Source organism: Palaemon carinicauda, chromosome 11, assembly GCF_036898095.1.
Source record: "Palaemon carinicauda isolate YSFRI2023 chromosome 11, ASM3689809v2, whole genome shotgun sequence".
NCBI lineage: Eukaryota > Metazoa > Arthropoda > Malacostraca > Decapoda > Palaemonidae > Palaemon > Palaemon carinicauda.
The window spans coordinates 136596044-136623543 of NC_090735.1; the positions used below are offsets into that span (position 1 = coordinate 136596044).

General features: G+C 33.8%; 1 protein-coding gene across 1 annotated transcript in view; it reads left to right on the forward strand.

Annotated features, from left to right (window-relative positions):
• LOC137650226 (uncharacterized) overlaps positions 1-27500 on the forward strand; it is a 107194-nt gene that overhangs the window by 47718 nt on the left and 31976 nt on the right. Inside the window, 2 exon segments of the mRNA XM_068383477.1 lie at positions 10925-11262; positions 11264-12438. Coding sequence (XP_068239578.1) covers positions 10933-11262; positions 11264-12438 — 1505 coding nt within the window. The 5' untranslated portion in view covers positions 10925-10932.

The window sequence follows — 27500 nt, forward strand, 5'->3', positions numbered from 1 at the left end:
TTTGTTTACATATTCTCACTCGAGAGTCACGAGTTGTTTAGCCTTTTGCATTTTGTATGTTTTTATCCACCTTGAAAGTTAATGATAAGGATAGCCATGTTTAATTTATATATTCAATCATGTAAGTGTCACACATTTGGGAGGAGTAGATTTTATTTCCTTCTGCTTTCTTTAGTAACTTTAAAAGCTAGTTGTTTATCAATTTGGTTTCTATACCTTTTCACTTTGTATGTTTATATCCACCTTGAAAGTTAATGAAAAGGATAGGAATGTTTAATGTACAGTATATATTCAATCATGTAAGTGTCACTCATTTGGAAGGAGTAGATTTTATTTCTTTCTGCTTTCTTTAGTAACTTTAAAAGCTAGTTGTTTATCAATTTGGTATCTATACCTTTTCACTTTGTATGTTTATATCCACCTTGAAAGTTAATGATAAGGATAACTATGTTTAATTTATATATTCAATCATGTAAGTGTCACTCATATGGAAGGAGTAGATTTTATTTCCTTCTGCTTTCTTTAGTAACTTTAAAAGCTAGTTGTTTATCAATATCTATACCTTTTCACACTGTATGTTTATATCCACCTTGAAAGTTAATGATAAGGATAGCCACGTTTAATTTATATATTCAATCATGTAAGTGTCACTCATTTGGGAGGAGTAGATTATATTTCCTTCTGCTTTCTTTAGTAACTTTAAAAGCTAGTTGTTTATCAATATCTATACCTTTTCACTTTGTATGTTTATATCCACCTTGAAAGTTAATGATAAGGATAGCCATGTTTAATTTATATATTCAATCATGTAAGTGTCACATTTGGGAGGAGTAGATTATATATCCTTCTGCTTCCAAGTGACGAAGTCAGAGACAATATCCCACCCCAAACAAAAGGCATTTAAGACGATGTTGGACCTCTTACCCACGCTCTGACATTTGAACCTGGGTTAACACATCGCTCCCGTCTTATTAAATATAGTCAAATGTTGTTTTGAAGCCTTTTTACACTGTATAGAATTTTTGTGCCTTGATACCACTTACACAAGGGAGATGGCTCTAAACGATTTTGGTCCTCCTCCTCTTCTGTCGAACTGAGTATTTTCTTTGCTGAAGTTGCAACTGGATTCTGCTTTTTTTATGTTTGTTTATTGTCAACATAAAAAAAAGGACAGGACTTCAGTGTAACTTAGATATAATTTTGCACCCGAAAATAACTACTACAAAGAATAACATTATTACATTTATTTGAGATACTGTATCTGGTTTTCTCTAATATGAAGTTATTGTATAATTACATTTGTTTTTTTTTAATGTGTTTGTTTATTGTAAACAAAATACGACAGGACTTCAGTGTAACTTAAATTGTAATTTGCACCCGAAAATAACTGCTACAATGAATAACATTATTACATTTATTGGATGATACTGTATCTGGTTTTCTGTAATATGAAGTTATTGTATAGTTACATTTGTAATTAAATGTAAATAATACAAAGAAAGCATTTATTTTTCGCATATTAGTAAAAACACGAATCTTCAATCAATCATTCAGTACCTGTATCTTGGTTTTATTATAGGAATATTTTAGTAACGATAATGTTTATGTAAACCTTAGCGATAACCCGTTTTCATTCAAAGTTCAACCAATACAGTAATGCTATAGACCAATGCTCCTAAAAAAAACTTTGAATATTTATTGAAGTCTAAAATAATATTTCATTTACAATCTAAAAGTAAGGGAAGTTGCTTTCCAATAGATAAAAGAATGACATAGTTTTCCATTGATAAACGACTATAATAGATAGGCTATATCTTTTTCTGTGTGACGAAAGTAAATACGTATAACAAAGACATTAACCTAATAAAAACACATATTTTGTATTTATCAATAACATACCGATAGAAACGTATTTTGTTGATGTAACATTTCCCTGTCAATATCTTTTTTTTTTTTTTTTTTTTTTTTTTTTTTTACAATATGGTTTTGTTGATTTAAGAATATGGTTTATTTACAATATCTTTATATATATATATATATATATATATATATATATATATATATATATATATATATATATATATATATATATATATATAACGATAAATGAATTGCACGAACATAATACCAAAGAAATACTGCGCTAAGTTCAATCCAACTCTCTCTGAGGACACGCCCTCTTTCCCTCCGCCCACGAACAATTACTCTCATCAAGGCAACAATTTCAAGAACTGAATTATGCAATCAATTTAAGCAGACGTCATTACCACCTCTTTTCCTGTATTCTTCGTGGCGTTATCTGATATAGCCAGGCAGATGGTCGGTTGCATGTTTTAGGCGATCCATTTGCAAATGAGTCTCTCTCTCTCTCTCTCTCTCTCTCTCTCTCTCTCTCTCTCTCTCTCTCTCTCTCTCTCTCTCTCTCTCTCTCGTGGCTTGATTATCTTTTAATGATGAAGGTTACTTAGTCTAATGACATCATTCGGACTCGAGACTTGAGATTCGCGAGATAAAAGCTGCAAGTCTTGATTAAAACATCACTTCAACTTGGATTTTGTTGGGCGCGTTCATTTGGTAACATTTTGGAGGTTTGCGTTCTACTCTCCTGTTAATTCCATTTCCATTCTGTTTAATTTCTTTAATGATTATTCATAAATTTGTGCATCAATTATCGATTTATTTTATTGCTATTTGTTCTCTTGCTTTGTTCAAGTTTACATAGTTTATATAGGAGATATTTATTTCAATGTTGTTACCCTTCTTAAAATATTTTATTTTTCCTTTTTTCCTTTCCTCTCTGGGCTTTTTTCCCTGTTGAAACCCCTGGGCTTATAGAGATCTTGCTTTTCCAACTAGGGCTGTAGCTTAGCATGTAATAATAATAATAATGATAATAATAATAATAATAATAATAATGCATGTCCGTTTCTGTGTAATAAATAAATTGTAATTAAAGTCTGCCTTTTCTGCTAGTATATTCCTATTGATTTCAATTTAGTTTTAGTTATAAATATTACTAAAAACAACAACGTAACTGTTTAAGAAATATAACAATGAAAAACTGTGTAGTTAGAACGCTAGCCGCTCAAGCTAGAGTTCCGGGTTCGAATTCAGAGCTAGTGTGAAGTTCCAGGGACCACTTCATTAACTCTTGCTGTACCTCCAGCGTCGTGAGCAGCAATATATATATTCTAATTATTTAGTTGTGATTGGTTGGAACTAAAGTAGGGAAGCATATGTTAATATAGTAAAATATAATATATATATATATATATATATATATATATATATATATATATGTATATATGTATATATGTATTTATATATATTTATATATATTTATTTATATATATATATTATATATGTATATCATACATATATATACATGCATATATACTGTATAAATATATATATATATATATATATATATATATATATGTATATATATTATCCATATATGTACATGTATATATACATTATATATATATATATATATATATATATTCATATATATATGAATATATATATGAATATATATGTGTATATATATATGTATATACATATACATATATATACATATATATATATATATATATATATATATATATATATATATATATATATATATATATATATATATATATATATGTGTGTGTGTGTGTGTGTGTGTGTTTGCATACATCTGATTTTTGTCATTGCCCACTGCTGCAAATACTGACAGATGCAGCTCAACTTCACTGTTTATAAGACCAGCGATTTAATATTTTTTCCATATCGGAGGCAGTCTCCATGAAGGAAGGTGGAAGGTCCTGGCCCCTCTTGTCACTGTCGGCAGTGACACAATTATATATAATACAATATGCCTAAAACGTTGTGGTGGGCTATTGGAAACGTTCCTGCTTGGTGAGATGCTGGACTGTGGTTAGCGTCCCTCTCAAGGTTGATATTTTCTTGTAGTGTCTGCAACCTCACCATCCTTGTGAGCTAAGGCTGGGATGTTTGGGGGACCTTATAGATCTAACTGCTAAGTCATCGGCAGAAATTGCCTAGGCCTCCCTGGCTGATCCTAGCTTGGGTGGAGAGGAGGCTTGGGCGCTGTTAGCTAGGGCAATGTCACTGTCCCTGCCTCTGACATTCATGAATGCACTTTAAATCTTTAAGCGTTCCTACTTGACCGGACATTGAAGCCAGGGTAATTTAATTATTTACAGCTGAGATAAATTTGATTATATTTCTGCATAAGGCGACATTTTAATTGTATAATATTTCTGCTATGTTGAAGTTTTCAGTCAAGATCATTCTTGTTTAAACTAATTTTTTTTATGCATTTGTTCATCATGGTTATGCTTTTGCTGTTTCAAGATATGATAGATAATTTGGTCATCTCTCTCTCTCTCTCTCTCTCTCTCTCTCTCTCTCTCTCTCTCTCTCTCTCTCTCTCTCATTGAACACAGAGATGACTTATGCTAACATTTTGAGGCTTTCACCTTCAAGACATCATTTTGTTAGCGTAAAAGTAATGGTGTATATATTCCGTCATAGTTTTTGTCTTTTTTCAGTTGTAGTATTTATTATTATTATTATTATTATTATTATTATTATTATTATTATTATTATTATTAAGTTACCTGACTAACGTCATTAATGACATTGAAAAAAGGAAAATTAATATTTAATTTATTATCAAGTTCAAATCAAATGAATCCACATGCTTATGTTTTGAAAAGCCAAAAATAAAAAAAATCGGATAATTAGCAAAACGAGAATAGTTTCTAGCATTCAACCAAAATGAAAATCAGATATTCAATATCAAATCAGAAAAAAAAATCCGTTTCAATTAGCTTGAATATTGGCGATGACAAAGCGGGAAATTCTATAGAAATTACAAAGAAATTGCATAAAAATTCCATAGAAATTTTATAGAAATTCCATAGAAATTTTATGGAAATTCCATAGAAATTCCATAGAAATTCCGTAAAAATTCCATAAATATTCCATAGAAATTCCATAGAAATTCTATAGAAATTCCATAGACATTTTATGGAAATTCCATAGAAATTCTATAGAAATTCCTTAGAAATTTTATAGATTAAAGAGCAGGAAGGGGAAAGAAGGGCGAAATGGGCCATATCCCAACTCCCAAATATGGCCAATATCGGAGGCCATAAAAATCCCTGAGATGTCATCAGAAAATGGCGAAGATTTCCGAAAGACCAATAAAACGTGTGTGCGCGCATGCGCTGATTCGTGTTATCATCATTATTCTTCATATTTCAGAGGCAGCCAAATTTTCCATGAACCGTAGACTGATTATTTTTTTTTTTTAGTTTCTCATTAACAGAGTAAACTGATTAAAAAAAGTTTCCCAAATTTCCTGTTTTCCATAAAAAAGTTAGCTAATTATTTTTTTTTTCCATTCACAGAGTAAACTGATTAAAATTTTTTTTCCAAATTTTCCATCAACAGAGTAGACTAATTTTTGTTTTTCCAAATTTCCATAAGCAGAGTAAACTGATACTTTTTTTTTCAAAATTTTCCATCAACAGAGTAAAATGATTATTTATTTTCTAAATTTTCCGTGAACAGTAAACTGATTAATTTTTTTTTAATTTCCCATTAACAGTAAACTGATTATTTTTTTTTCAATATTTTCCATGAACAAAGTAAACTAATTAATTTTTTAATTTTTTTTATTTCCCATTAACAAAGTAAACTGATTATTTTCTTTATTGAATATTCCATCAACAGAACAAACTGATTAGTTTTTTCCTAAATTTTATATTAACAACGTATTCAGATTATTATTTTTTTATTTTCATCTAAATTTAAAATTAACAGAGTAAACTGATTAACTTTTTTTTTCCAAATTTTTTAGCTAAATTTTCCAATAATAGTAAATTGATTAAAATTCTTAATTTTCATCGAAATTTTCCATAAACCGAGTAAACCGATTAAATTATTCCAAATTGTAATCTAAATGTTCCATTAACAATAAACTGATTGAAACTATTTTTTAAAATTTTTTATCTAATTTTTCCATTACCAGTAAACTAATTATTTTTTTTAATAAAATTTTCACCGAAATTTTCCATTAACCAAATAAAATTTTTAATATTTTTTCTGCATTTGCATCTAAATTTCCATGAACAGAGTGAACTGATAAAAAAATAAATAATTTTCATCAAAATTTTCCAATAACAGAGAGAACTGATCAAATTTCTTGTTCTTTCAAAATTTTCATCTAGATTTTCCTTTAACAGAGTGAAATGATTAAAATTCTAGTTTTTAAAAAAGTTTGTCTAAATTGTCCATTAACAAAGTAAACTGATTAGAATTATTTTTCTTTAAATTTTCATCTAAATTTTCCATTAAAATAGTAAATTAATTAAAATTATTTTCTTGTAAATTTTCATCTAAATTTTCCATTAACAGAGTAAACTAATTAAAAAAGATTCTAAATTTTCCTCTAAATTTTCCATTAACATCTCCATCTACACCTCACTATGATCTTATTCACATATGGCACTCGAGTAATCTCTCTTATAGTTTCATTTCTAATCCTGTCCTGCCATTTAACTCCCAATATCCTTCTGAGGGCTTTGTTCTCAAATCTACTAAATCTATTGAAGATTGTTTCATTGTCATACCATGACTCATATCCATATAGTAACACCGATCTCACTTAACTGATATATAGTCTGAATTTTATATGTAATTTCAGGCGAATTGATTTACAAATTTTACTTAACCTAGCCATTGCCGGATTTGCTATTTTGAACCTTTCACTGAACTCTAATTCTAGAGACCCTGTATTGGAGATCACAGTTCCTCAATACTTAAATGATTCTACCTCATTAATCCTTTATCCTTCCAATGATACTTTTTTTCATCTTCCATTGCATACTCCGTTCTCGTCATCTCTGTCTTTCTTTTATTTATCTTGATCCCAACCTCGTGTGATATTTCATGCATTCTGGTAAGCAAGCATTGCAAATCATATGGTGTTCTGCTAACAAGGACTGCATCATCAGCATACTCTAGTTCTTCTAATTTCCTATCACCAATCAAGTCCAATCCTTCTACACCATCTCCAACTGTTTTACGCATTACAAAATCCGTGAGGAGGATAAACAACATAGGAGACAACACATTCCCTTGGAGTACTCCACTGTTCACTGAAATTCATTTGATAAGACTCCATTAACTTTAACTTTGCACTTGCTTTGCTCATGCCCAGACTTAATCAAATTCACATATTTAAGAGGATTTCCATAATATTGCAGGGCTTTCCAAAAAATAGGCCGGTGCACACTATCAAAGGCTTTTTCATAGTCCACAAATGCCGTCAAAAGTGGATTTTCTCTTCACCTCTTTCCTCCTAGAGGTCTTAATCTGATTTTACCTGCAGACTGTGATCAACAATTTCCATTTCTTTCACATTCATTGGGAAAATATGTGTTTTCAGCTAAACTCTTTAACTTAGGAATTTAGAAGACAATTTACGCATGTATTCGCATTGGCAATGTCTATAATTTGTATTACTGGAGTGACAAGATGTGTTTTTATTATTGAGGGAAGCATTTATACAATCTATAGATTAAAAAAAGATTATTAAAATTAAAAAGATTTTTTAAAATTAAAAAAAAATTAATTAAGAAAAGATTTTAAAATTAAAAAAAAAAAGTCTTATAATTAATTGTTTCAATATAGACTTTTGGCATGTATGTATTAACATTGAAATTAATCTGTCTATATCTTATGTGAAAAATACCAATCACCACCTACTAACATTTTCACCAGTTTATCATTTCTGTCACTTGTGATTATGACAAATCTATGACAAGATCTTGATATATAGGAAATAATTATTTTAAGGCTACTGTTCTTAAAATGTTTTATTTTTCCTTATTTCCTTTCCTCACTGGGCTATTTTCCCTGTTGAGGCCCCTGAGCTTATAGCATCCTGCTTTTCCAATTAGGGTTGTAGCTTAGCAAGTAACAATAATAATAATAATAATAATAATAATAATAATAATAATAATAATAATTGGTTTTATCATTGGGATTATTAAAAAAACTTTATAAAATCGTTTGCTCTTCTGTGACAAGTGTCTTTGATACACAATCAAAAGTTTTCTTTCATAATCTCTCCCACTTGGTAATCTATAACAACATCTTTTATATTTTTTGTTGGACGTAAACGTTGGTGAAAAGGTAAAAAATTGGTTAAAATTTCCTTTTGCTATAAAAAAGAATATCTCGTTTTTGTATCAATTATTGAGATATCAGAATTGTCTAGGTTGAAGTCATCATTAAGTCGTAGCCATATCATTAATGATAAGAATGTATGTAAATGAAGGAGCGTGGAATGAACTCGATCTTGTTTTTATGAATATCTGATCTTTTGATTATTTCAACCGATTTTCAAAAGTAGTTTGAGTTGACTATAATCTCTAGTATCTGTTCCGTTATTAATGATATTAACAATGTCATTATTATCCAGGACACAACTCAGACAATTCACAATAAAAATCAGTAGTCAATATAAAAAAAAAAAAAAAAAAAAAAAAATTTTTTTTTTTTTTTTTTTTTTTTTGCCGTAACTTGTATCGACACAACAGTTACAGTTTAATTCGCTAAAGAAAAGAGATTAGCGATAATAATTTAATGCAGAAATGTTTGTCCTGCAAAAAAAAAGTATAATCTAGGTCATCATACTTATACGAAAGGTCATGGCGGGCATCTGTTGCATAAAAACTGGCTTTCAAATACATGCCCAAACAATTTTTTTTTTCCCCGAGGGAGCTGATAAGCACTTGATCACCAGAATTAAAGTGATATAGAAGTGTCAGGGTAATCTAACGATTAACGTGGGAGCAGCTTTGATGACACAATGTCTCTCTCAAGCACTCCTGAGATTAAGCGTGACAATATAAAGGATCTCTGTTTGTATTGCTTGCAAATCTTCGATCATCAAAGGCTGTCTGCAGTGTGCCAGGACGAGGAGGGCACGTGGCTAGTGAGATACAACTCAAGTCTTAAAAATGACGACTCAAATGAGAGTAAAACGAGATCGAATAATAATAAAGTCTTAAAACTGAGTCTCAAATGAGAGTAAAACGAGATTGAATAATCATAAAGTCTTAAAACTGAGACTCAAATGAGAGTAAAACGAGATTGAATAATAATAAAGTCTTAAAACTGAGACTCAAATGAGAGTAAAACGAGATTGAATAATCATAAAGTCTTAAAACTGAGACTCAAATGAGAGTAAAACGAGATTGAATAATCATAAAGTCTTAAAACTGAGACTCAAATGAGAGTAAAACGAGATTGAATACTCATAAAGTCTTAAAACTGAGACTCAAAGGAGAGTAAAACGAGATTGAATAATGATAAAGTCTTAAAACTGAGACTCAAATGAGAGTAAAACGAGATTGAATAATGATAAAGTCTTAAAACTGAGACTCAAATGAGAGTAAAACGAGATTGAATAATCATAAAGTCTTAAAACTGAGACTCAAATGAGAGTAAAACGAGATTGAATAATCATAAAGTCTTAAAACTGAGACTCAAATGAGAGTAAAACGAGATTGAATAATCATAAAGTCTTAAAACTGAGACTCAAATGAGAGTAAAACGAGATTGAATAATCATAAAGTCTTAAAACTGAGACTCAAATGAGAGTAAAACGAGATTGAATAATGATAAAGTCTTAAAACTGAGACTCAAATGAGAGTAATACGAGATTGAATAATCATAAAGTCTTAAAACTGAGACTCAAATGAGAGTAAAACGAGAATGAATAATAATAATGACCTCCTTTCCTAATGCATGTATGTGTGTATACACTGCATAGAAGGGACAGCCTTATCTGTGTTATAACCACCCACGTGACACTTGGCTAAGCAAACAATTCTTCATCCATCAGCTGCTTAAGTTCCTTCACCATTAATTCTGCTTTTTTTTTTTTTTTTTTTTTTTTTTTTTTTTTTTTTTTGGGGGGGGGGGGGGGGATCTGAATAGGTTTGCAGAGTCTCCTTTCTTAACCGAAAACCAATCACCAGTGTTGTCGGCCACCCATCTCTGCACTGACTCAATAAACATGGATAAAGATTATAAAAACTCTCGGGGGGAAAAAACTCCTGTAAAGCCTGTAAGGTTCATGTTATCGTCTCTTGCGTAAACAATGACTTAATCGTTATGGTCCGAGTTCTGTATATCGAACCCTTCTCGAGTTTCGGGAGACTCACGAGTAATTTTTAGCAGTGGATTTTTTTTTGGGGGGGATGCAAGAAAGTTAAACTGGGGCTTTGTATTTTTAGCTTGATTTTGGTTAAAGAAAAAAAAAAGAAAAAAACACATTTCTGCCATCCTTTCACGCAGATGCTTAAGGATTTTTTTTCTTGCATAAGCTAAGTCAAGCTTTTAGAACCCTCTCAGTCTTGCCTGGTTATCCAATGAAAAACAAAAGCCAAGTTTTTGTATTCCAGCCCGTTGCATCCTTATCCGATATGAACCGCAATGGCCCCTTTTTACTTGTACAAAAAACGATCTTCTTAGATCTAGTGCACGAACTCCGAGACCGTGGTCCAGTCCATTTGCTGCTCATAAATCTCCATGACGTTTTTACTTCATAGCAATGAGTACATTCGTTTCCTGGTTCTTAAATAGAGAATTAGAAAGTGATGTGATAGTTTGTTTGGGTAAAGTTTTTGCAAGACCTTGTCTAGTGCTTATTTTATGTGGTTAATTTTGCCAACACTAAATTTCAAGTGAAGAAGTACTTGTTTGCGGATATGGTACTGATAATTAATATTAGCTTTAGAAATAATGAAAATTCACTTGTAAAGGTAACTTCAGATATAAATTTAGCTTTAGCATTACGAAGATTCACCTTTATTAACAAACTTTTTTTTTCCAGGCTGCGGTATGGTAGAGCCTGCAGGAGCAATGGCGATGTTTGTCCTTCGCCTGGCAGGGCTTCTCTCTCTGGAGAATGCCCTACAGGACCAGGAAGCCAATTTAACGGATTCGGATTTTAACTTCACAGATATTACCTTCAATCAAAGTTTATCTGGGGTGAACCTTTCATGGTCGGGAATGGATGTGTCAAATCCCATCGCTATCACAAATGAGAGCGCAGCCACAATTGATCATCTAGAGACGACAACACCAACACTGCAGTCTTCAGCTCCTAGTACTATGGTACCCATACCACCTTCAACTACTACTTTACTAAGTACAAATATTACTACCCCAAATTCCTAAAAATAAAGCACGGGTATATAAAACTCCTGTGCCACCGATCAATGTAAATTTTAATAGAAATACCAAAAAAGTTAATAGAAGAAGAAATCACACAACTAGCACCAGAAGAAGAAAACTCACAAAAGGGCAGTTACAAAGTGAACGTGCTGACCCAACCAGATCTAGTCATACAATTCACATTCAGTCTAGTGGAACGGAAGAAGTACCTCCTTTAGCGGATTCTAGCATTGACCAGCAAATACCAAAGCCTGAACACTTTCCTGACGATGTAAGTAGTAGTGATAGTCACAAGATAGTCATGGATGGAAGGGAACTCAAAAGCCTGGCACAGGCAAAAGGAGATTTTGATGAGGCTATACCTTCTGATTCATCTAGTCATCAAAAGAGTCAAATCAAGCTGGGAAGATCTGACTATTCTTCTGAACTTTACCCAGAATCTTTTTCAGTAATCACTCCATTACCAGTCACTGCAACCATGCTACCCTCGGCGGAATCTAGTGTGTCTCCCTCTTTCAGTTCTGCTCAAATGGCTACTGACAAACCTCAGCCCAGGCTTGAAATGCTTGCTGAAGATGATGGTCAATTGCTAGGCCTGCTAGACCATCAGAAGTTAAGAAGTCTAGAGGCACCTCCAGAAGATTTCATCAAAAGTGACTTTGAGTACTATGACTTTGGGGTCCATCATGCAGACATTTTGCGAACAGAAGCACCGACATTATCCTCCCTGAATTTGGTCAGTCCTGTGCCTTCTGGAAGATTTGCAGCAGTGCCAGTGGCCCCTGAATCCCCACCAAGTGACCACGAAGAAGAAAGAACAGAGCCTCAGCCAAGCAAACCTAGGAAATTACCACCAGCAAGACCCATCCCTCCTTCTCAGCCCAGGTCAGGATTGAGAAACAACCCGTATCCATATGGTCCGAAGCTTTTGCCTGGGCCCTATGCGCCTTTGACCCCTAATTTACCGCCTTCCTCAGCCACTGAGGATGAGACTAGAGGAAGACACGTTCCTACAGAGTACAGCTATGAAGAAGATTTCGATTATTACTATGATTCTCACGAAACTGGAGATTCGAGGTATGAAGTACAGACAAAAGAGCCACCTGTGCTCTTTGTGTTTGACAAACCTGGCTACTCTCCGGAAGCTCCAACTACTCTCTTGCCGGCAACGTAAGTAACCAAATTATTATACTTTGATAGATCTTTATATTGTCTACCATTGTTACATAATATGATACTCTAATTGCTGTCAATAGGATATTAGATATATTCATATGAGAATTTTTTCATGATGCATTTTGTTCTGTTTAAAATACAGTATTGCTTCCTAAACTGTGAAATAGAATCGTATTATAATGTTTGAGGAGACTTAACAGCCTGTTTAGATTAGTATGAAAATTTTATATTGTACTTATTGATGTACAGGAACTTCTGTAAATTCAATACCTATCACAGCAACTTGCCAAGAAAAGGGTAATTTTTATTGATATTTCCATATAAACATTATATTTTATTGGTAGTTAACCGGGTTCAAGTAAGCGTCTTGCATCAATTTATTTACTTTGATTTTTACTTTAATGGCTGCTTATGTGGTCCTGTACAGCAGGGGAACCATATTCTCTACAGGACCTCCACGGGAGCATTTAACATTTCACAATGCGTATTGTTCTCTTACTGTTTGATCATCACTGTCAAAACAGTCACAAAATAAGGTCTTCAGTTTCCTCTTGAAAGCCTTAATATCTTCAATTTTTCGGATGTCTCGTGAGAGCCTATTATATAGTCTCGGAGCCGCTTATTTAAAGGCTCTAGAGCCTACAGTAGATATATTGGACTCCTGATCTATGAATTTTTACTGATTATGCTTTAATTGGAAGCATTGAGTATATAGGAACGATCATCCTTAAGGTAAGCTATGTAAGTGTTCGGAACAAGAATATGTATGAAGGATTCTCCTTCCGTAGGAACATGTTCATTTATAGCATATCATTGCAATTTTATTTTCGCGCACATGATTTTTTCAATCACTTCGTTTTCCTCTCAAATTCTTAGCCTGTCTCTGACTAAAGATTTTTCTTGCATCATGATCTATTCTATGTACCGAAGTCTATTTCTTTTCTCTAGTATCTATGTTTTTATCCCCTTCCTCGGATTTTTTGTTAACACTACACAAATCGTTTTTTATCTAATTTTAATTCATTTGTTGATTTGGAAGCTTTAAGTATAAGGCTCTCTTGCCTCTTAACTTTACTCTTTCTATTCTAAATCATAACATAAATTTAACAGCTCACTTTGCTAAGCAATTGTGATTCATTTTCTTTAAAAAAAAAAAAAAAAAACAGTCGTAAATCACATGCTAAACAGCTCTGCCTCTTCATTGTAAGAATAAGAATAATGATGACAGTGATACTGATAATGACGAGAAGCCCTTAAAATTTGATTACTTAATTGGCCAACATTCGCTTAATTAAGTGTAGATAGACAACTTTGAATAATTTGAAGAAACTTTATGTTGTTTGGGTTGTTGTGGCTTGATTGGTAACGTCTCTGCCTGGTGTTTGCCAGACGGGGGTTCGAGTCCCGCTCAGACTCGTTAGTGCCTCTAACGTCTGCAACCCTACCATCCTTGTGAGCTAAGGTTTGGGGGAGCCTATAGGTCTATCAACTGAGTCATCGGCAGCCAGTGCCTGGCCCTCCCTGGTCCTAGCTTGGATGGAGGAGAGGCTTGGACGCTGATCATATAATATATATGGTCAGTCTCTAGGGCATTGTTCTGCTTGCTAGGGCCATGTCACTGTCCCTTGCCTCTGCCATTCATGGGCGGCCTTAAACTATAGATTGTACAATTTATACTTAAGGAATTCTCCTACTTGAGTATATATTTTTTTCAATATGCCTATTAGCTTGATATTAGATATTAGGTTCAATACTTCAATATCAATTTAGAGTTGATCAGTAAACTGTGGGGCTAAAGAAATAGTTCATCGTACACCATCGTTTTCCATATCATGTTCTTTATGACAGGAAATAATGAAGTTTTATGAGCTGATAATAAACCTATTTTTGGTACAGCATCTAAGAATAAATCAAATGGAAGCATTTGGTTTACTAGTTTTTAGATTTGATTTATTTGAGCCAATGATAAACCGCTTCGTGACATCGTATTTATGCTCTTGGAATATTTGTCGTCTTAATATGCAAATTGATAATCAGAATCAGCAAACGCACATAAAACTATGGGGACAGTCATCCTTCGCTAAAAATGTATAAGATTCAGAAGTCAGAGTATCTCGATATACGTGTACTTTGGTGGCTGCTTTTCCGGTCCCATACAGCAGGGGAACCCCACTCTCTACAAAACCTCCACTGTCGTTTTACCTTGTTCGTTCAGAGTATTTAACGTTTCATATCGCGTATTTTTCATTTACTGTTAAATCGCCACTGTTGTATGACTGTTAAAATAAGAAAGTCTTCAGTTTCCTCTTGGAAAGCCTTAATGTCTTCAATCATTCGGATGTTTCGTGGGAGCTTATTATATAGTCTTGGGGCCGCATATTTAAAGGCTCTGGAAAACACAAACATTTCAAAACAAATAGTAACAATCGCATGCATAAAAATAGCCCATTAATAATGCCTGCATTAAGCTTCTTCACTAAAGGTTATCTTAATGTCTTTATCATAGCTTTGCTGTTGGTGGAGATTATCCTACCCCAAGATGAAGTGCACAGATTACACCATTTATTCTTCTGCCATCAACGCGCGAATTTATTCATGCCAACTTACACACACAAATGTAAAGTTCGGATACTAGTGACCCTGACGTTTCGGCGAGAACAGAAGCACAGATGACTCGCGTCACTTCAGTATTATTATTATTATTATTATTATTATTATTATTATTATTATTATTATTATTATTATTATTATTATTAATAGTTCGTCAATCCATCATATTCTCTTATATATATATATATATATATATATATATATATATATATATATATATATATATATATATATATGTATTTATATATATGTATGTATATATATGTATATATATATATATATATATATATATATATATATGTATATATATGTATAGACATATATGTATATATATACATATACAGTATATACATATATATATATATATATATATATGTATATATATATACATATATAAATATAAGTATATATATATATATATATATATATATATATATATATGTACACTATATACATAGTAAATAAATAGAGGACATTATATCCATTCATTCATATTCATGCATTATGCAGACGCATGGTAAGCTTTTATCACAGTAATGATATATTTCACAATTATTCAAGTTTAAATAGGGACTTCCTACATAAATAATGAGCTACAAAATGTGCAAATTCCATTCTGCATTTATTAGTGTAGGATGTCAAAACAAGAGGATTAACTGATAAGACGATGAAAGAAAAGTTTTATGATTAAATAAACTACGTTTTTTTTCTCTCTTTTTTTTTTAAAGACTATTTTTGTAGCTGACATGCATCTGAACATTGAAGTTAAGTGTTTGACTAGTTAAAACCCCCCCCCCCCCTCTCTCTCTCTCTCTCTCTCTCTCTCTCTCTCTCTCTCTCTCTCTCTCTCTCTCTCTCTTCTCATTCATGGTATAATGGTATTTGGATTCGGTCGAGGACAAGTCCATTTCTGAGGCATCGCAGCATGTTCACACATCCTCTAATCCCAGGACAGAAAGGAACATCCGTAAGCATAAGTTCTGCTTGAAGATGCTTTGCGGGCGCCCTATTTTTTTTTCTTTGTTTTTCCTTGTAAAGCATAGCGGCTTTTTTCTCGTAAAGCATAGGGCGGTTTTTTTTTCGTAAAGCATAGGGCGGTTTTTTTTTTCGTAAAGCATAGGGCAGTTTTTTTTCTCGTAAAGCATATAGCGTTTTTTTTTCGTAAAGTATATGGCGTCTTTTTTTCGTAAAGCATAGGGCGTGTTTTTTTTTCTCGTAAAGCATAGGGCGTTTTTTTTCATAAAGCATAGGGTGGTTTTTTTTTCTTGTAAAGCATATGGCGTTTTTTTTTCTCGTAAAGCATAGGGCGGTTTTTTTTTCCGCAAAGCATAGGGTGTTTTTTTTTTTCGTAAAGCATAAGGCGGTTTATTTTTTCTCGTAAAGCATAGGGCAGTTTTTTTCTCGTAAAGCATATGGCGTTTTTTTTTTTCGTAAAGTATTTGGCGGTTTTTTTTTTGTAAAGCATAGGGCGTTTTTTTTTCTCGTAAAGCATAGGGCGTTTTTCTTTCGTAAAGCATAGGGTGTTTTTTTTTCTTGTAAAGCATATGGCGTTTTTTTTTCTCATTAAGCATAGTGTCGTTTTTTTCTCCTAAAGCATAGGGCGGTTTTTTTCGTAAAGCATATGGCTTTTTTTGTAAAGCATAGGGCGGTTTTTTTCGTAAAGCATATGGCTTGTTTTTGTAAAGCATAGGGCGGTTTTTCTTCTCGTAAAACATATGGCGTTTTTTTTCTCGTAGCATAGGGCGGTTTTTTTTTTCGTAAAGCATAGGGTGGTTTTTTTTCGTAAAGCATATGGCGTTTTTTTTTTTTCGTAAAGCATAGGGCGGTTTTTTTTTTTCTCGTAAAGCTTAGGGCGTTTTTTTTTGTAAAGCATAGGGCGTTTTTTTTTCTCGTAAAGCATATGGCGTTTTTTTTCTCGTAAAGCATATGGCGGTTTATTTTTTCTCGTAAAGCATAGGGCAGTTTTTTTTCTCGTAAAGCATATGCCTTTTTTTTTTGTAAAGCATAGGGCGTTTTTTTTTCTCGTAAAACATATGGCGTTTTTTTTTCTCGTAAAGCATAGGGTGGTTTTTTCTCGTAAAGCATAAGGCGTTTTTTTTTCGTAAAGCATATGGCTTTTTTTTCTCATAAAGCATATGGCGTTTTTTTTTCTCGTAAAGCATAGGGTGGTTTTTTTCTCGTAAAGCATAGGGCGCTTTTTTTTCGTAAAGCATATGGCTTTTTTTTTTTGTAAAGCATAGGGCGTTTTTTTTTTCTCATAAAACATATGGCTTTTTTTTTCTCGTAAAGCATAGGGTGGTTTTTTTCTTGTAAAGCATAGGGCGGTTTTTTTTACGTAAAGCATATGGCTTTTTTTTGTAAAGCATAGGGCGGTTTTTTTCTCGTAAAGCATATGGTGTTTTTTTTCTCGTAAAGCATAGGGCGGTTTTTTTTCGTAAAGCACATGGCGTTTTTTTTTCGTAAAGTATAGGGCGGTTTTTTTTTCATAAAGTTCAGGGCGTATTTTTTTTTGTAAAGCATAGGGCTTTTTTTTTTTCTTAAAGCATAAGGCGGTTTTTTTTTCATAAAGCTTAGGGCGGTTTTTTTTTCGTAAAGTATAGGACGTTTTTTTTTTCATAAAGCTCAAGGCGGTTGTTTTTTTTCATAAAGCATATGGCGTTTTTTTCGTAAAGCATAGTGCGTTTTTTTTTCATAAAGCTCAGGGCGGTTTTATTTTCGTAAAGCGTAGGGCATTTTTTCCGTAAAGCATAGGGCGTTAAATGGATGTTATAGGGGCGGTGGTCTTGAAGAGAATCTTAGTTTTCTTTCGGGTGACACAGATTGATTAGGTATTTTACTAAGGTGGCTGACTCTACACCCTCTGGAGTCAATTATCTTCGCTGTTATACTTTCATTGTTATACCGAGTAATCTATAACAAGACTGTTAATTTATGTCACACTTGCTTACGTTTTGTTGACGATAGAGAGAGAGAGAGAGAGAGAGAGAGAGAGAGAGATTCTTCCTCTACTGGTTGTTGTAATTACTTTAGTTAAGAGTACTGGGTACACATGCAAAAGAAAAATTTCCTTTTTGTTTATGGGAGAAAGATAGAAAAATAGAATGCAAATGAATGGCATACAGTTTTTAATTTAGTATCAGCTTACGAAGAATATTTATAAAAAAAAAGAAAAAAAAGGGGGGGGGGGGTTGGGGGGAGGTGACGTCATTCTTCTAACCCAAGCCTGAAAAAGGGGAAAGAAGGGATGGCCTGAGAATAACTAACAGGCGTGGCCTGATTGGTAACGTCTCTGCCTGGTGTTTGCCAGACGGGGGTTCGAGTCCCGTTCAGACTCGTTAGTGCCTTTAGCATCTGCAACCTTACCATCCTTGGGAGCTAAGGTTTGGGGGAGTTTATAGGTCTATCTGCTGAGTCATCAGCAGCCATTGCCTGGCCCTCCCTGGTCCTAGCTTCGATGGAGAGGGGGGCTTGGCCGCTGATCATATGATGTATATGGTTAGTCTCTAGGGCATTATCCTGCTTGCTAGGGCAATGTCACTGTCCCTTATCTCTGCCATTCATGAGCGACCTTTAAATGTGAAAAGAGTTTTTTTCTTAAGGAAAGAATCAGTCAATAAATAGAGTATTTCGGTGGACATTATTTGTATTTTTCAAAACTTATAATTTCTTTGTGGTTACTTGATTTCGTCCCGTCGATTTGAATAGCATATCTTCTAAACCCTTATCATCGGAAATGAATAGTTTAATGGTTTAAAGGCCGCTCATGTATGGCAGAAGCAAGTGACAGTGACATCTGCCCTATCAAGCAGGACAATGCCCTAGAGACTGACCATATTACATATGATCAGCTCCCAAGCCCCCTCTCCACTCAAGCTAGGACCAAGGGGGCCAGGCAATGGCTGCTGATAAGTCACTCAGCAGGTAGACCTATAGGCTCCCCAAACCCCCCCCCCCCCCAACCTTAGCTCACAAGAAAGGTAAGGTTGCAGACACTAAAGGCACTAACGAGTGTGAGCAGGACTCGAACCCCGTCTAGAAAACATCTGGCAGAGACGTTACCAATCAGGTCACAACAACCAATATATTCTGTAGATATTGATATCGCTCGGAAATATTTCTTTTTTTTTTTTTTTTTTTTCTTTTCGGCATCGTTATTAAGGAATATTGTTTATTGCCTATTGTCTCAGCTGCCATCTGTCTATCGTTTTTGTAGATATAACATCTAAACCAGTTAGGGAGAATGCTTTGCCCAACGTTAGGTTAGGTTAAGAAAAGACACGTTATTAACAACTAGTTACAATATAACCCCCATATAATTAGAGACCAATTAAGATTGATAATTGACTGGCTACCAATACCCAAGTGACGATTGAAGAGAACTTATTCGAATTGTCAATTGAAGAGAACGTTTTTGAATTGACAATTGAAGAGAACATATTCGAATTAACGATTAAAGAGAACGTGTTTGAATTTACAATTGAAGTATTTGAATTGACGCTTGAAGAGAACATATTCGAATTGACAATATAGCAAAACATAAATGGTTATTATAAGAGCAATGAAGAAATTTGCCATCCAAAGATTACCTATTTTCACAAAAATTCGTTCTATGAGCATAACAATGAAGTGGAATCGCATAAAGTCGTCAGATGACATCTCCGCGATGGGGACTAAAATGCAGTGTTGCCAGATGGGTTAGTCTAAAAATCCCCAAAACTCGTGATAAAAAGTCCCACAAACAACCCCCAAAAATCCCCATTTCCACAAATATATTTTCTTCTGATCATGTATGCATTACTAATATAGAATTCTTCTTTCACTCAAGGGGTTAACTACTGCACTGCCATTGTTCAGTGGCTCCTTTCCTCTTGGTAAGGGTAGAAGAGACTCTTTAGCTATGGTAAGCAGCTCTTCTAGGAGGACACTCCAAAATCAAACCATTGTTCTCTAGTCTTGGGTAGTGCCATAACCTCTGTACCATAGTCTTCCACTGTCTTGGGTTGGAGTTCTCTTGCTTCGGGGTACACTCGGGCACACTGTTCTATCTAGTTTCTTTTCCTCTTGTTTTGTTAAAGTTATTATAGTTTATATGGGAAATGTTTATTTTGGTGATGTTACTGTCCATAAAATATTTTATTTTTCCTTTTTTCCTTTCCTCACTGAGCTATTTTCCCTCTTGGGGCCCCTGGGCTTATAGCATCCGGCTTTTTCAACTAGGGTTGTAGCTTACCAAGTAATAATAGTAATGATAATAATTACTCACTATACCTCTTATAAGTGCAAGTGAAATAATTGCAACAATATAACGGTTTACTCAGAATATCCCCATCAGACATACAAAATCCCCAAATCTAGGGATAAATTCCCATATCTGGCAACACTGCAGTAACATGGTACTCCTAGGCACGTTGGCCAGGGTGACCTTTTTTTCAGGCCAAAATACCTCAATTTTGGCCTTTTTTTAAGTTGGTTGGCCTTTAGTATTATCATGCCAAAAGGTGGGCCTTAAATGTTATAATTTTGGCCGTTTTCTACTAATGGGTTGGCCTTTTAAAGCTGCGTTTGATTAGAAGTTGGCCTTTTCTCATATATAAAACCTAGCAACCCTGCTTTTAGGTCACATGTGTGATGACTTGCAGACTCGATGCGAATTTTTTTTTTTTTTTTTTTAAATATTAAGTAAACTTTTGCCCGTGAGAAAAGAGCGGCTTGTTTCACTGTTTCATGAATGTAGAATGTTAATGGCGATGATATTGGTCTTCATAATAGTAATTATATCATCTGAACTTTTAAATTATGCTACTATGCTTTTAATTACAAATACCAGCGAGAAAAATTAGTAGTGTTTAAAATACTTATGCAAGATGACAAAAGTACTGAACGATACACAAATAATAATAATGATGATAATAATGATAATAAAAATAATTATAATAATAATAATGATAATAATAATAATAATAATAATAATAATAATGATAATAATAATAATAGTGATAGTGATAATAATAAAAATAATGATAATGAAAATTATAATAATAATTATAATAATAATAATAATAATAATAATTTGCACCGAACGGAATGCGTCGTTAATGTTTTCTACTAATAATTGTTAAATCTATCAGAAAGTTTTTTTACGAAATCTGTTAGATATTCTCCATAAATGGTAAAAATGATCATTGTCATTTCCAGTAATTTTCAAAGACTTATTTCGAAAATTGTGCCGGAAAATATCACTATTAAATATTCATTGACTTCAGAGAGTAAATGAATGTATGAATATATCCACCGAAGGCGAGGGAAAAAAAAAAGTTTTTTTTTTTCATATGGGGGTCATTTCGACTCTTTGTGAAAGAAACTATAGTCTATTTCTTTTAGCGAGGCAGATTTGCACCGACTCGCAACGGTGCCCTTTTAGCTCGGAAAAGTTTCCTGATCGCTGATTGGTTGGAATTATCATGTTCAACCGATCAGCGATCAGCAAACTTTTCCGAGCTAAAAGGGCACCGCTGTGAATCGGTGTAAATCTGCCTCGCTAAAAGAAATGGACTATAGTTTCTTTCACAAAGGGTCGAAATGACTCCCATATGAAAAAAGAAACTTTTTTTTTTTCATATGGGAGTCATTTCGACCCTTTATGAAAGAAACTATAGTCCATTTCTCTTAGCGAGGCAGATTTGCACCGACTCGCAGCGGTGCCCTTTTAGCTCGGAAAAGTTTGCTGATCGCTGATTGGTTAGAATGATCATGTTCAACCAATCAGCGATCAGGAAACTTTTCCGAGCTAAAAGGGCACCGCTGCGAGTCGGTGTAAATCTGCCTCGCTAAAAGAAATGGACTATAGTAACTTAACTTTATCATGGAAATATCACGAAAACCTTAAAAATGTCTCGATTTTAGTTATATTTTACTAATAATTTTTTTTTATATTCATACTTATGATCAGATACATAAGATTATTTTCATTCTCTCCTTATCTAGTTTCCGATTTTAGCTGTTCGCTTATTATTATTATTATTATTATTATTATTATTATTATTACTTGCTAAGCGACAACCCTAGTTGGAAAAGCAGGATGCTATAAGCGTAGGGGCTCCAACAGGGAAAATAGCCCAGTGAGGAAAGGAAACAAGTATAAATAACATATTTTAAGAACAGTTAACATTAAAACAAATATTTCCTACATAAATTATCAATATATTGATATTAATAGTAATTGTAATAAAAGACTTGTTTTTTTCATCTATTGATTGCTTGATTTGAAGTTCTCTGGCATCCTGGCGCAGAAAATGGAAGAGTTGTTGAAATTAGCATAGCAAATTCATCTAATCAACTGTCCCGTTGATTAATTCAGCGATTAAAAATGATAAATAAAAAGACTTAGAGAAGTTAATTGGTGTACATGAGTGCGGCGAATGTTAAACTGTCCAAAGGAGGGTTGCCAGCTTGGCCTTTTTCAGCCCAAAAAACCTCAAATTAGGCCTTATTTTTAAATTGGTTGGCTTACAGTAATATGAAAAAGGCGGGTAAATATTATATATTTGGCCTTTTTCTACTAATAAGGTGGCCTTTTAAAGCTTCTGTTGATTAGAAGTTGGGCTTTTTCTCATTTAGAAAACCTGGCAACTCTGACTCCTGACATATGAGATACCAATTCTGTGTTGGCAAAACACGAGTTGTCGTGTGGTCAAGGGTTTATAGGTCATCAGCTGTATTAAAGTTCTTGAGCCAACAAGGTCAAGAAATGTCTGGCTTGGCATCTGGTACACTTAAAAATTTGCATTAAAAAAAACGTTAAATGTTTGGCAATATTTATTCCTGGATTTTCATTAAAAAAAACTGTAAATGTTTGGCAATATAAAAAAAAAAGTAAATGTTTGGCAATATAAAAGAAAAACTGTAAATGTTTGGCAATATAAAAGAAAAACTGTAAATATTTGGCAATATTTATTCCAGGATTTTCACCGTTTTGAAAACGGTTTTATTGACGTAAATGAGTGATATTACGGTCACCAACCCGTAAAAGATAATAACCAAGTAAGGTCAAATTACGGTCGCCTGTATTTTACTGAAATACGGCCGAGAACAGTATATTTTTGCGGAGAATTTCCTATTAAAATTATGGTTTTTATAAGTGTACCAAAAAAAAGTAGCAGTTGGGGATTCATGCAATTCTTAAAAAGCAAGTTAGAATAAAACAGAATCTTATGAAAAATCATTTATAAAATAGAATATCACCAAAATTGGAATTTATCCAAAGTATCATTCTATTAAAAAAATAGTATTTTGAAATAATTAATTTATTAATTTTCAAGTAATAAGTAGAAAGAACTTCTGCTTCCACAGGTGGCATCTTACAAATCTTAAAAAAAAAAAAAAGTTAGAAAAAAAAGAAAATCTTAAAGAAAATTAATATACAAGAAACGGATTCTATCCAAAATATCCTTCTTTTGGAAAAAAAAAGTATTATAAATTTCATTATTTTCCAGCAATACGCAGAAAGAACTGTTGCTTTCACAGGTGTCTCTCCTGACATCGCAAATGATGACCTGGAAAGAGACAGCCCCGAAAGGTATCATTCTATTAAGAAAATAGTATTTTAAAATAATTAATTTATTAATTTTCAAGTAATAAGAAGAAAGAACTTCTGCTTCCATTGGTGGCATCTGACACCAAAAAATGAATGGTTTGGGATTCATACAAATCTTAATAAAAAAAAAAACGAAAAAAATAAACGAAAAAAAAATAATATACAAGAAACAGATTTTATCCAAAATATCATTATTATGGAGGAAAAAAGTATTCTAAAATATCCTTATTTTGGAAAAAAATATTTTAAAATTACTTAAAGAAGGAACTGTTGCTTTCACAGGTGGTCTCTCCTGACAACGCAAATGATGACCTGGAAAGAGACAAGTCCCGAAAGGTCAGCTAACCTCGAATGAGCTGTCAGTGTCGCCTTATGTCCATGACGTCGTCGTGTTCAGAGTAAATCAACAAATGATGATCCTTTGAACAACATAGCGATCATAAGACCCGCTTACGCAACGTCCTCCTCCATGAAAGTCGTTAAAGTGACTAGCGGCGTCCTTTGAATCGGCACGACCGAGGAAGGAGGGCGTGGAGGAAGTGACGTGTTGGGACATCCACCACTCCTTCTGCATGAGGACTCCCTGGCAAAACAATATGGCGGATGTGGATATTGCAGTTTTGTTTTCTTCCTTATTTCATAGTGTCATGGTTCCGTTTTAGATTTTATTATTTCAGCACTTACTTTTGGTTATTTATTTGTTAGGTTTTAGGTAGTAGGTTGGCCAGGGCACCAGCCACCAGTTGACATAGAGTTATGGGGTCTTTGACTGGCCAGACAGTGGTATATTAGATCCTTCTCTGGTTACGGTTCATTTTCCACTTGCCTACACATACACCGAATAGTTTGGCATATTCTTTACAGATTCTCCTCTATCCTCATACACCTGACATCACTGAGATTACCAAACAATTCTTCTTTTAAGGGGTTAACTAATGCACTGTAATTGTTCAGTGGCCTCATTCCTCTTGGTAAGGGTAGGAGAGACTCTTTAGCTATGGGAAGCAGCTCTTCTAGGAGAAGGACACTCCAAAATCAAACCATTGTTCTCTAGTCTTGGGTTATGCCATAGCCTCGGTACCTTGGCCTTCCTCTGTCTTAGGTTAGAGTTCTCTTGTTTGAGGGTACATTCAGGCACACTATTCTATATAATTTCTCTTCCTCTTGCTTTGTTAAAGTTTTTATAGTTTATTCAGGAAATTTTTATTTCAATGTTATTGTTCTTAAAAATTTTTCTTTTTCTTTGTTTCTTTTCCTCACTGAGCTATTTTCCTTGTTGGAGCCCCTGGGCTTATAGCATCCTGCTTTTCCAACTAGGGTTGTAGCTTAGCAAATAATAAGGATAATAATCTGCTCAAGGAATGGAGGTTCCCTCATTGAACCGGTTTCTGATTCTCTCAGAGAAAACACTGCAAAACAAATATGTAAAAAATAGTTAATAGCTATTATCTAATAGCTAATAGCTATTATCTAATAGCTAATAGCTATTATCTAATAGTTAATAGCTATTATCTAATAGCTAATAGTTATTATCGAATAGCTAATAGCTATTATCGAAAGCTAATAGCTATTATCTAATAGCTAATAACTATCATCGAATAGCTATTAGCTATTATCTAATAGCTAATAGCTATGATCTAATAGCTAATAGCTATTATCTACTAGCTAATAGCTATTATCTAATAGCTAATAGCTAATAACTAAGGATGAAGGACCAAATACTACGAATTTCTTGTTTTATGAACTTATCTTGAAGAGATATTTGGTTTAATGATGGATATTTGTATGTCCTACGAATGGTTCCATTGTCGTTACTATAGATTCATATGAGTCAATAAAACGTAAATATCTAATCATCACCTTTTTATTAAAATGGACAAGTAAAACTTAGCTCATCGTGCAGGTTTTGTAAGTTTTTTCTAAACTGACCTTACGCATTCAGATCTTTCCAGACTATGCCATCCAACTAGCTGTACTATGGGTTTAAAGGTTTAAAGGTCACTCATGAATGGCAGAATTAAGGGACAGAGACATTGCCGTAGCAAGTAGGACAATGCCCTAGAGACTGACCATATGTTATATGATCAGCTCCCAAACCCCCTCTCCACCCAAGCTAGGACCAGGGAGGGGCAGGCAATGACTGTTGATGACTCAATAGATAGACCTATAGGCTCCCCTAAACCCCCCTACCTTAGCTCACAAGGATGGTAAGGTTACATACACTAAAGTCACTAACGAGTCTGAGCGGGACTCGAATCCCCGTCGGCAAACGCCAGGCAAAGACGTTACAAATCAGGCCACGATCAGTTAATTCTATAATTCATTCTATATACAGCAAAACGGAGCCTGTTTAGCTGATATGGTTGTTAGCGATTGCAATATTACTCCAGTGCCTCTCCCATGTGAAATTCATCCTTACAAGTACTTGTTTTATATATATATATATATATATATATATATATATATATATATATATATATATATATATATATATATATATATATACTTGACATCGCATGGCACCGTCATTCAGATATTTTTTTATGCATGTTACATGAGATTTTTCACAATTCTGACCATTCTTTACATCCAGTATTAGTACTAGGCATGCAGTTAATTTGACATTCATACTTTTTCCATCATGAGGCTCAATACTGCACAATATTCTAGAAGTTTTATTCCGGCTATGACCAGATATTGGAACTGTCTGATTCTTTTTAATCAGGAAGTTGTATGGGTGGAACTTCAGAAGTTCAAACTTGCAACGAACGTTTTCATGACAGATAAACTTTAACGTCATTGCTAATCTTAAGGTATTTTATATTTATTTATTACTCCTTATGTAAATTATTTATTTCCTTTCTTTGCTTGGCTATTTTCCCTGTTGGAGCCCTTGGGCTTATAGCATCATGCTTTTCGAACTTAAGTTGTAGCTTAGCTAGTAATGCTAATAAAGATAATGTCGCAACACGATCTTCCGTTTAAATCATTACTGACTTCATTATCTGAGCTGGAAGGCAAATGTAGTTACTTGAGATAAATACATTAGAAACGAATGGCTTATTTGAATGTATTTATATCTAACCAATATCATTACCTCCCTGTGGTCCACTGCAGAACCAAGGGGTCATAGTTGACTAAGGAACCCTCCTAAAGAATTTCCCATGTGAGGCCAGTGAGACAGCTTGGCCAAAAGGTCTTCATGCAGGATTAGGAAGCGAAGTCCTCCCCTGTGTTTTCTTTGGAACCTGGATCTACAACTTGAGCAGGAGGCCCCTTTCAAGGTTTTCCGGGGAACTCTGATAGCCACTCTGATAGGCCTTTTTCTAGAGTTCTGAGGGTACAGAAATCACAGTAAATTCATGAGGCCTATTCTGATTCAAGGTTTTCCGGGGTAATCTGATAGCCACTAATCCTCTGAGAGGCCTTTTTTAGAGTTCTCAGGGTACAAAAACCACAGTAAATTCAAGAGGCCTATTCTGATTCAAGGTTTTCCTGGGTAATCTGATAGCCACTAAACCTCTGGAGGCCTTTTTCTAGAGTTCTCAGGGTACAGAAACCACAGTAAAATCAAGAGGCCTATTCTGATTCAAGGTTTTCCGGTGTAATCTGGTAGCCACTCTGAGAGGCCTTTTTCTAGAGTTTTCAGGGTACAGAAACCACAGTAAAATCAAGAGGCCTGTTCTGATTCAAGGTTTTCCGAGGTAATCTGATAGCCACTAAACCTCTGAGAGGCCCTTTTCTAGAGTTCTCAGAGTACAGAAACCACAGTAAAATCAAGTCTATTCTGAGGTTTTTTAAGTGTAATCTAAGACCCAGGGCCTGCCCAGTAGACCCTTCTCTGGAGTTTTCT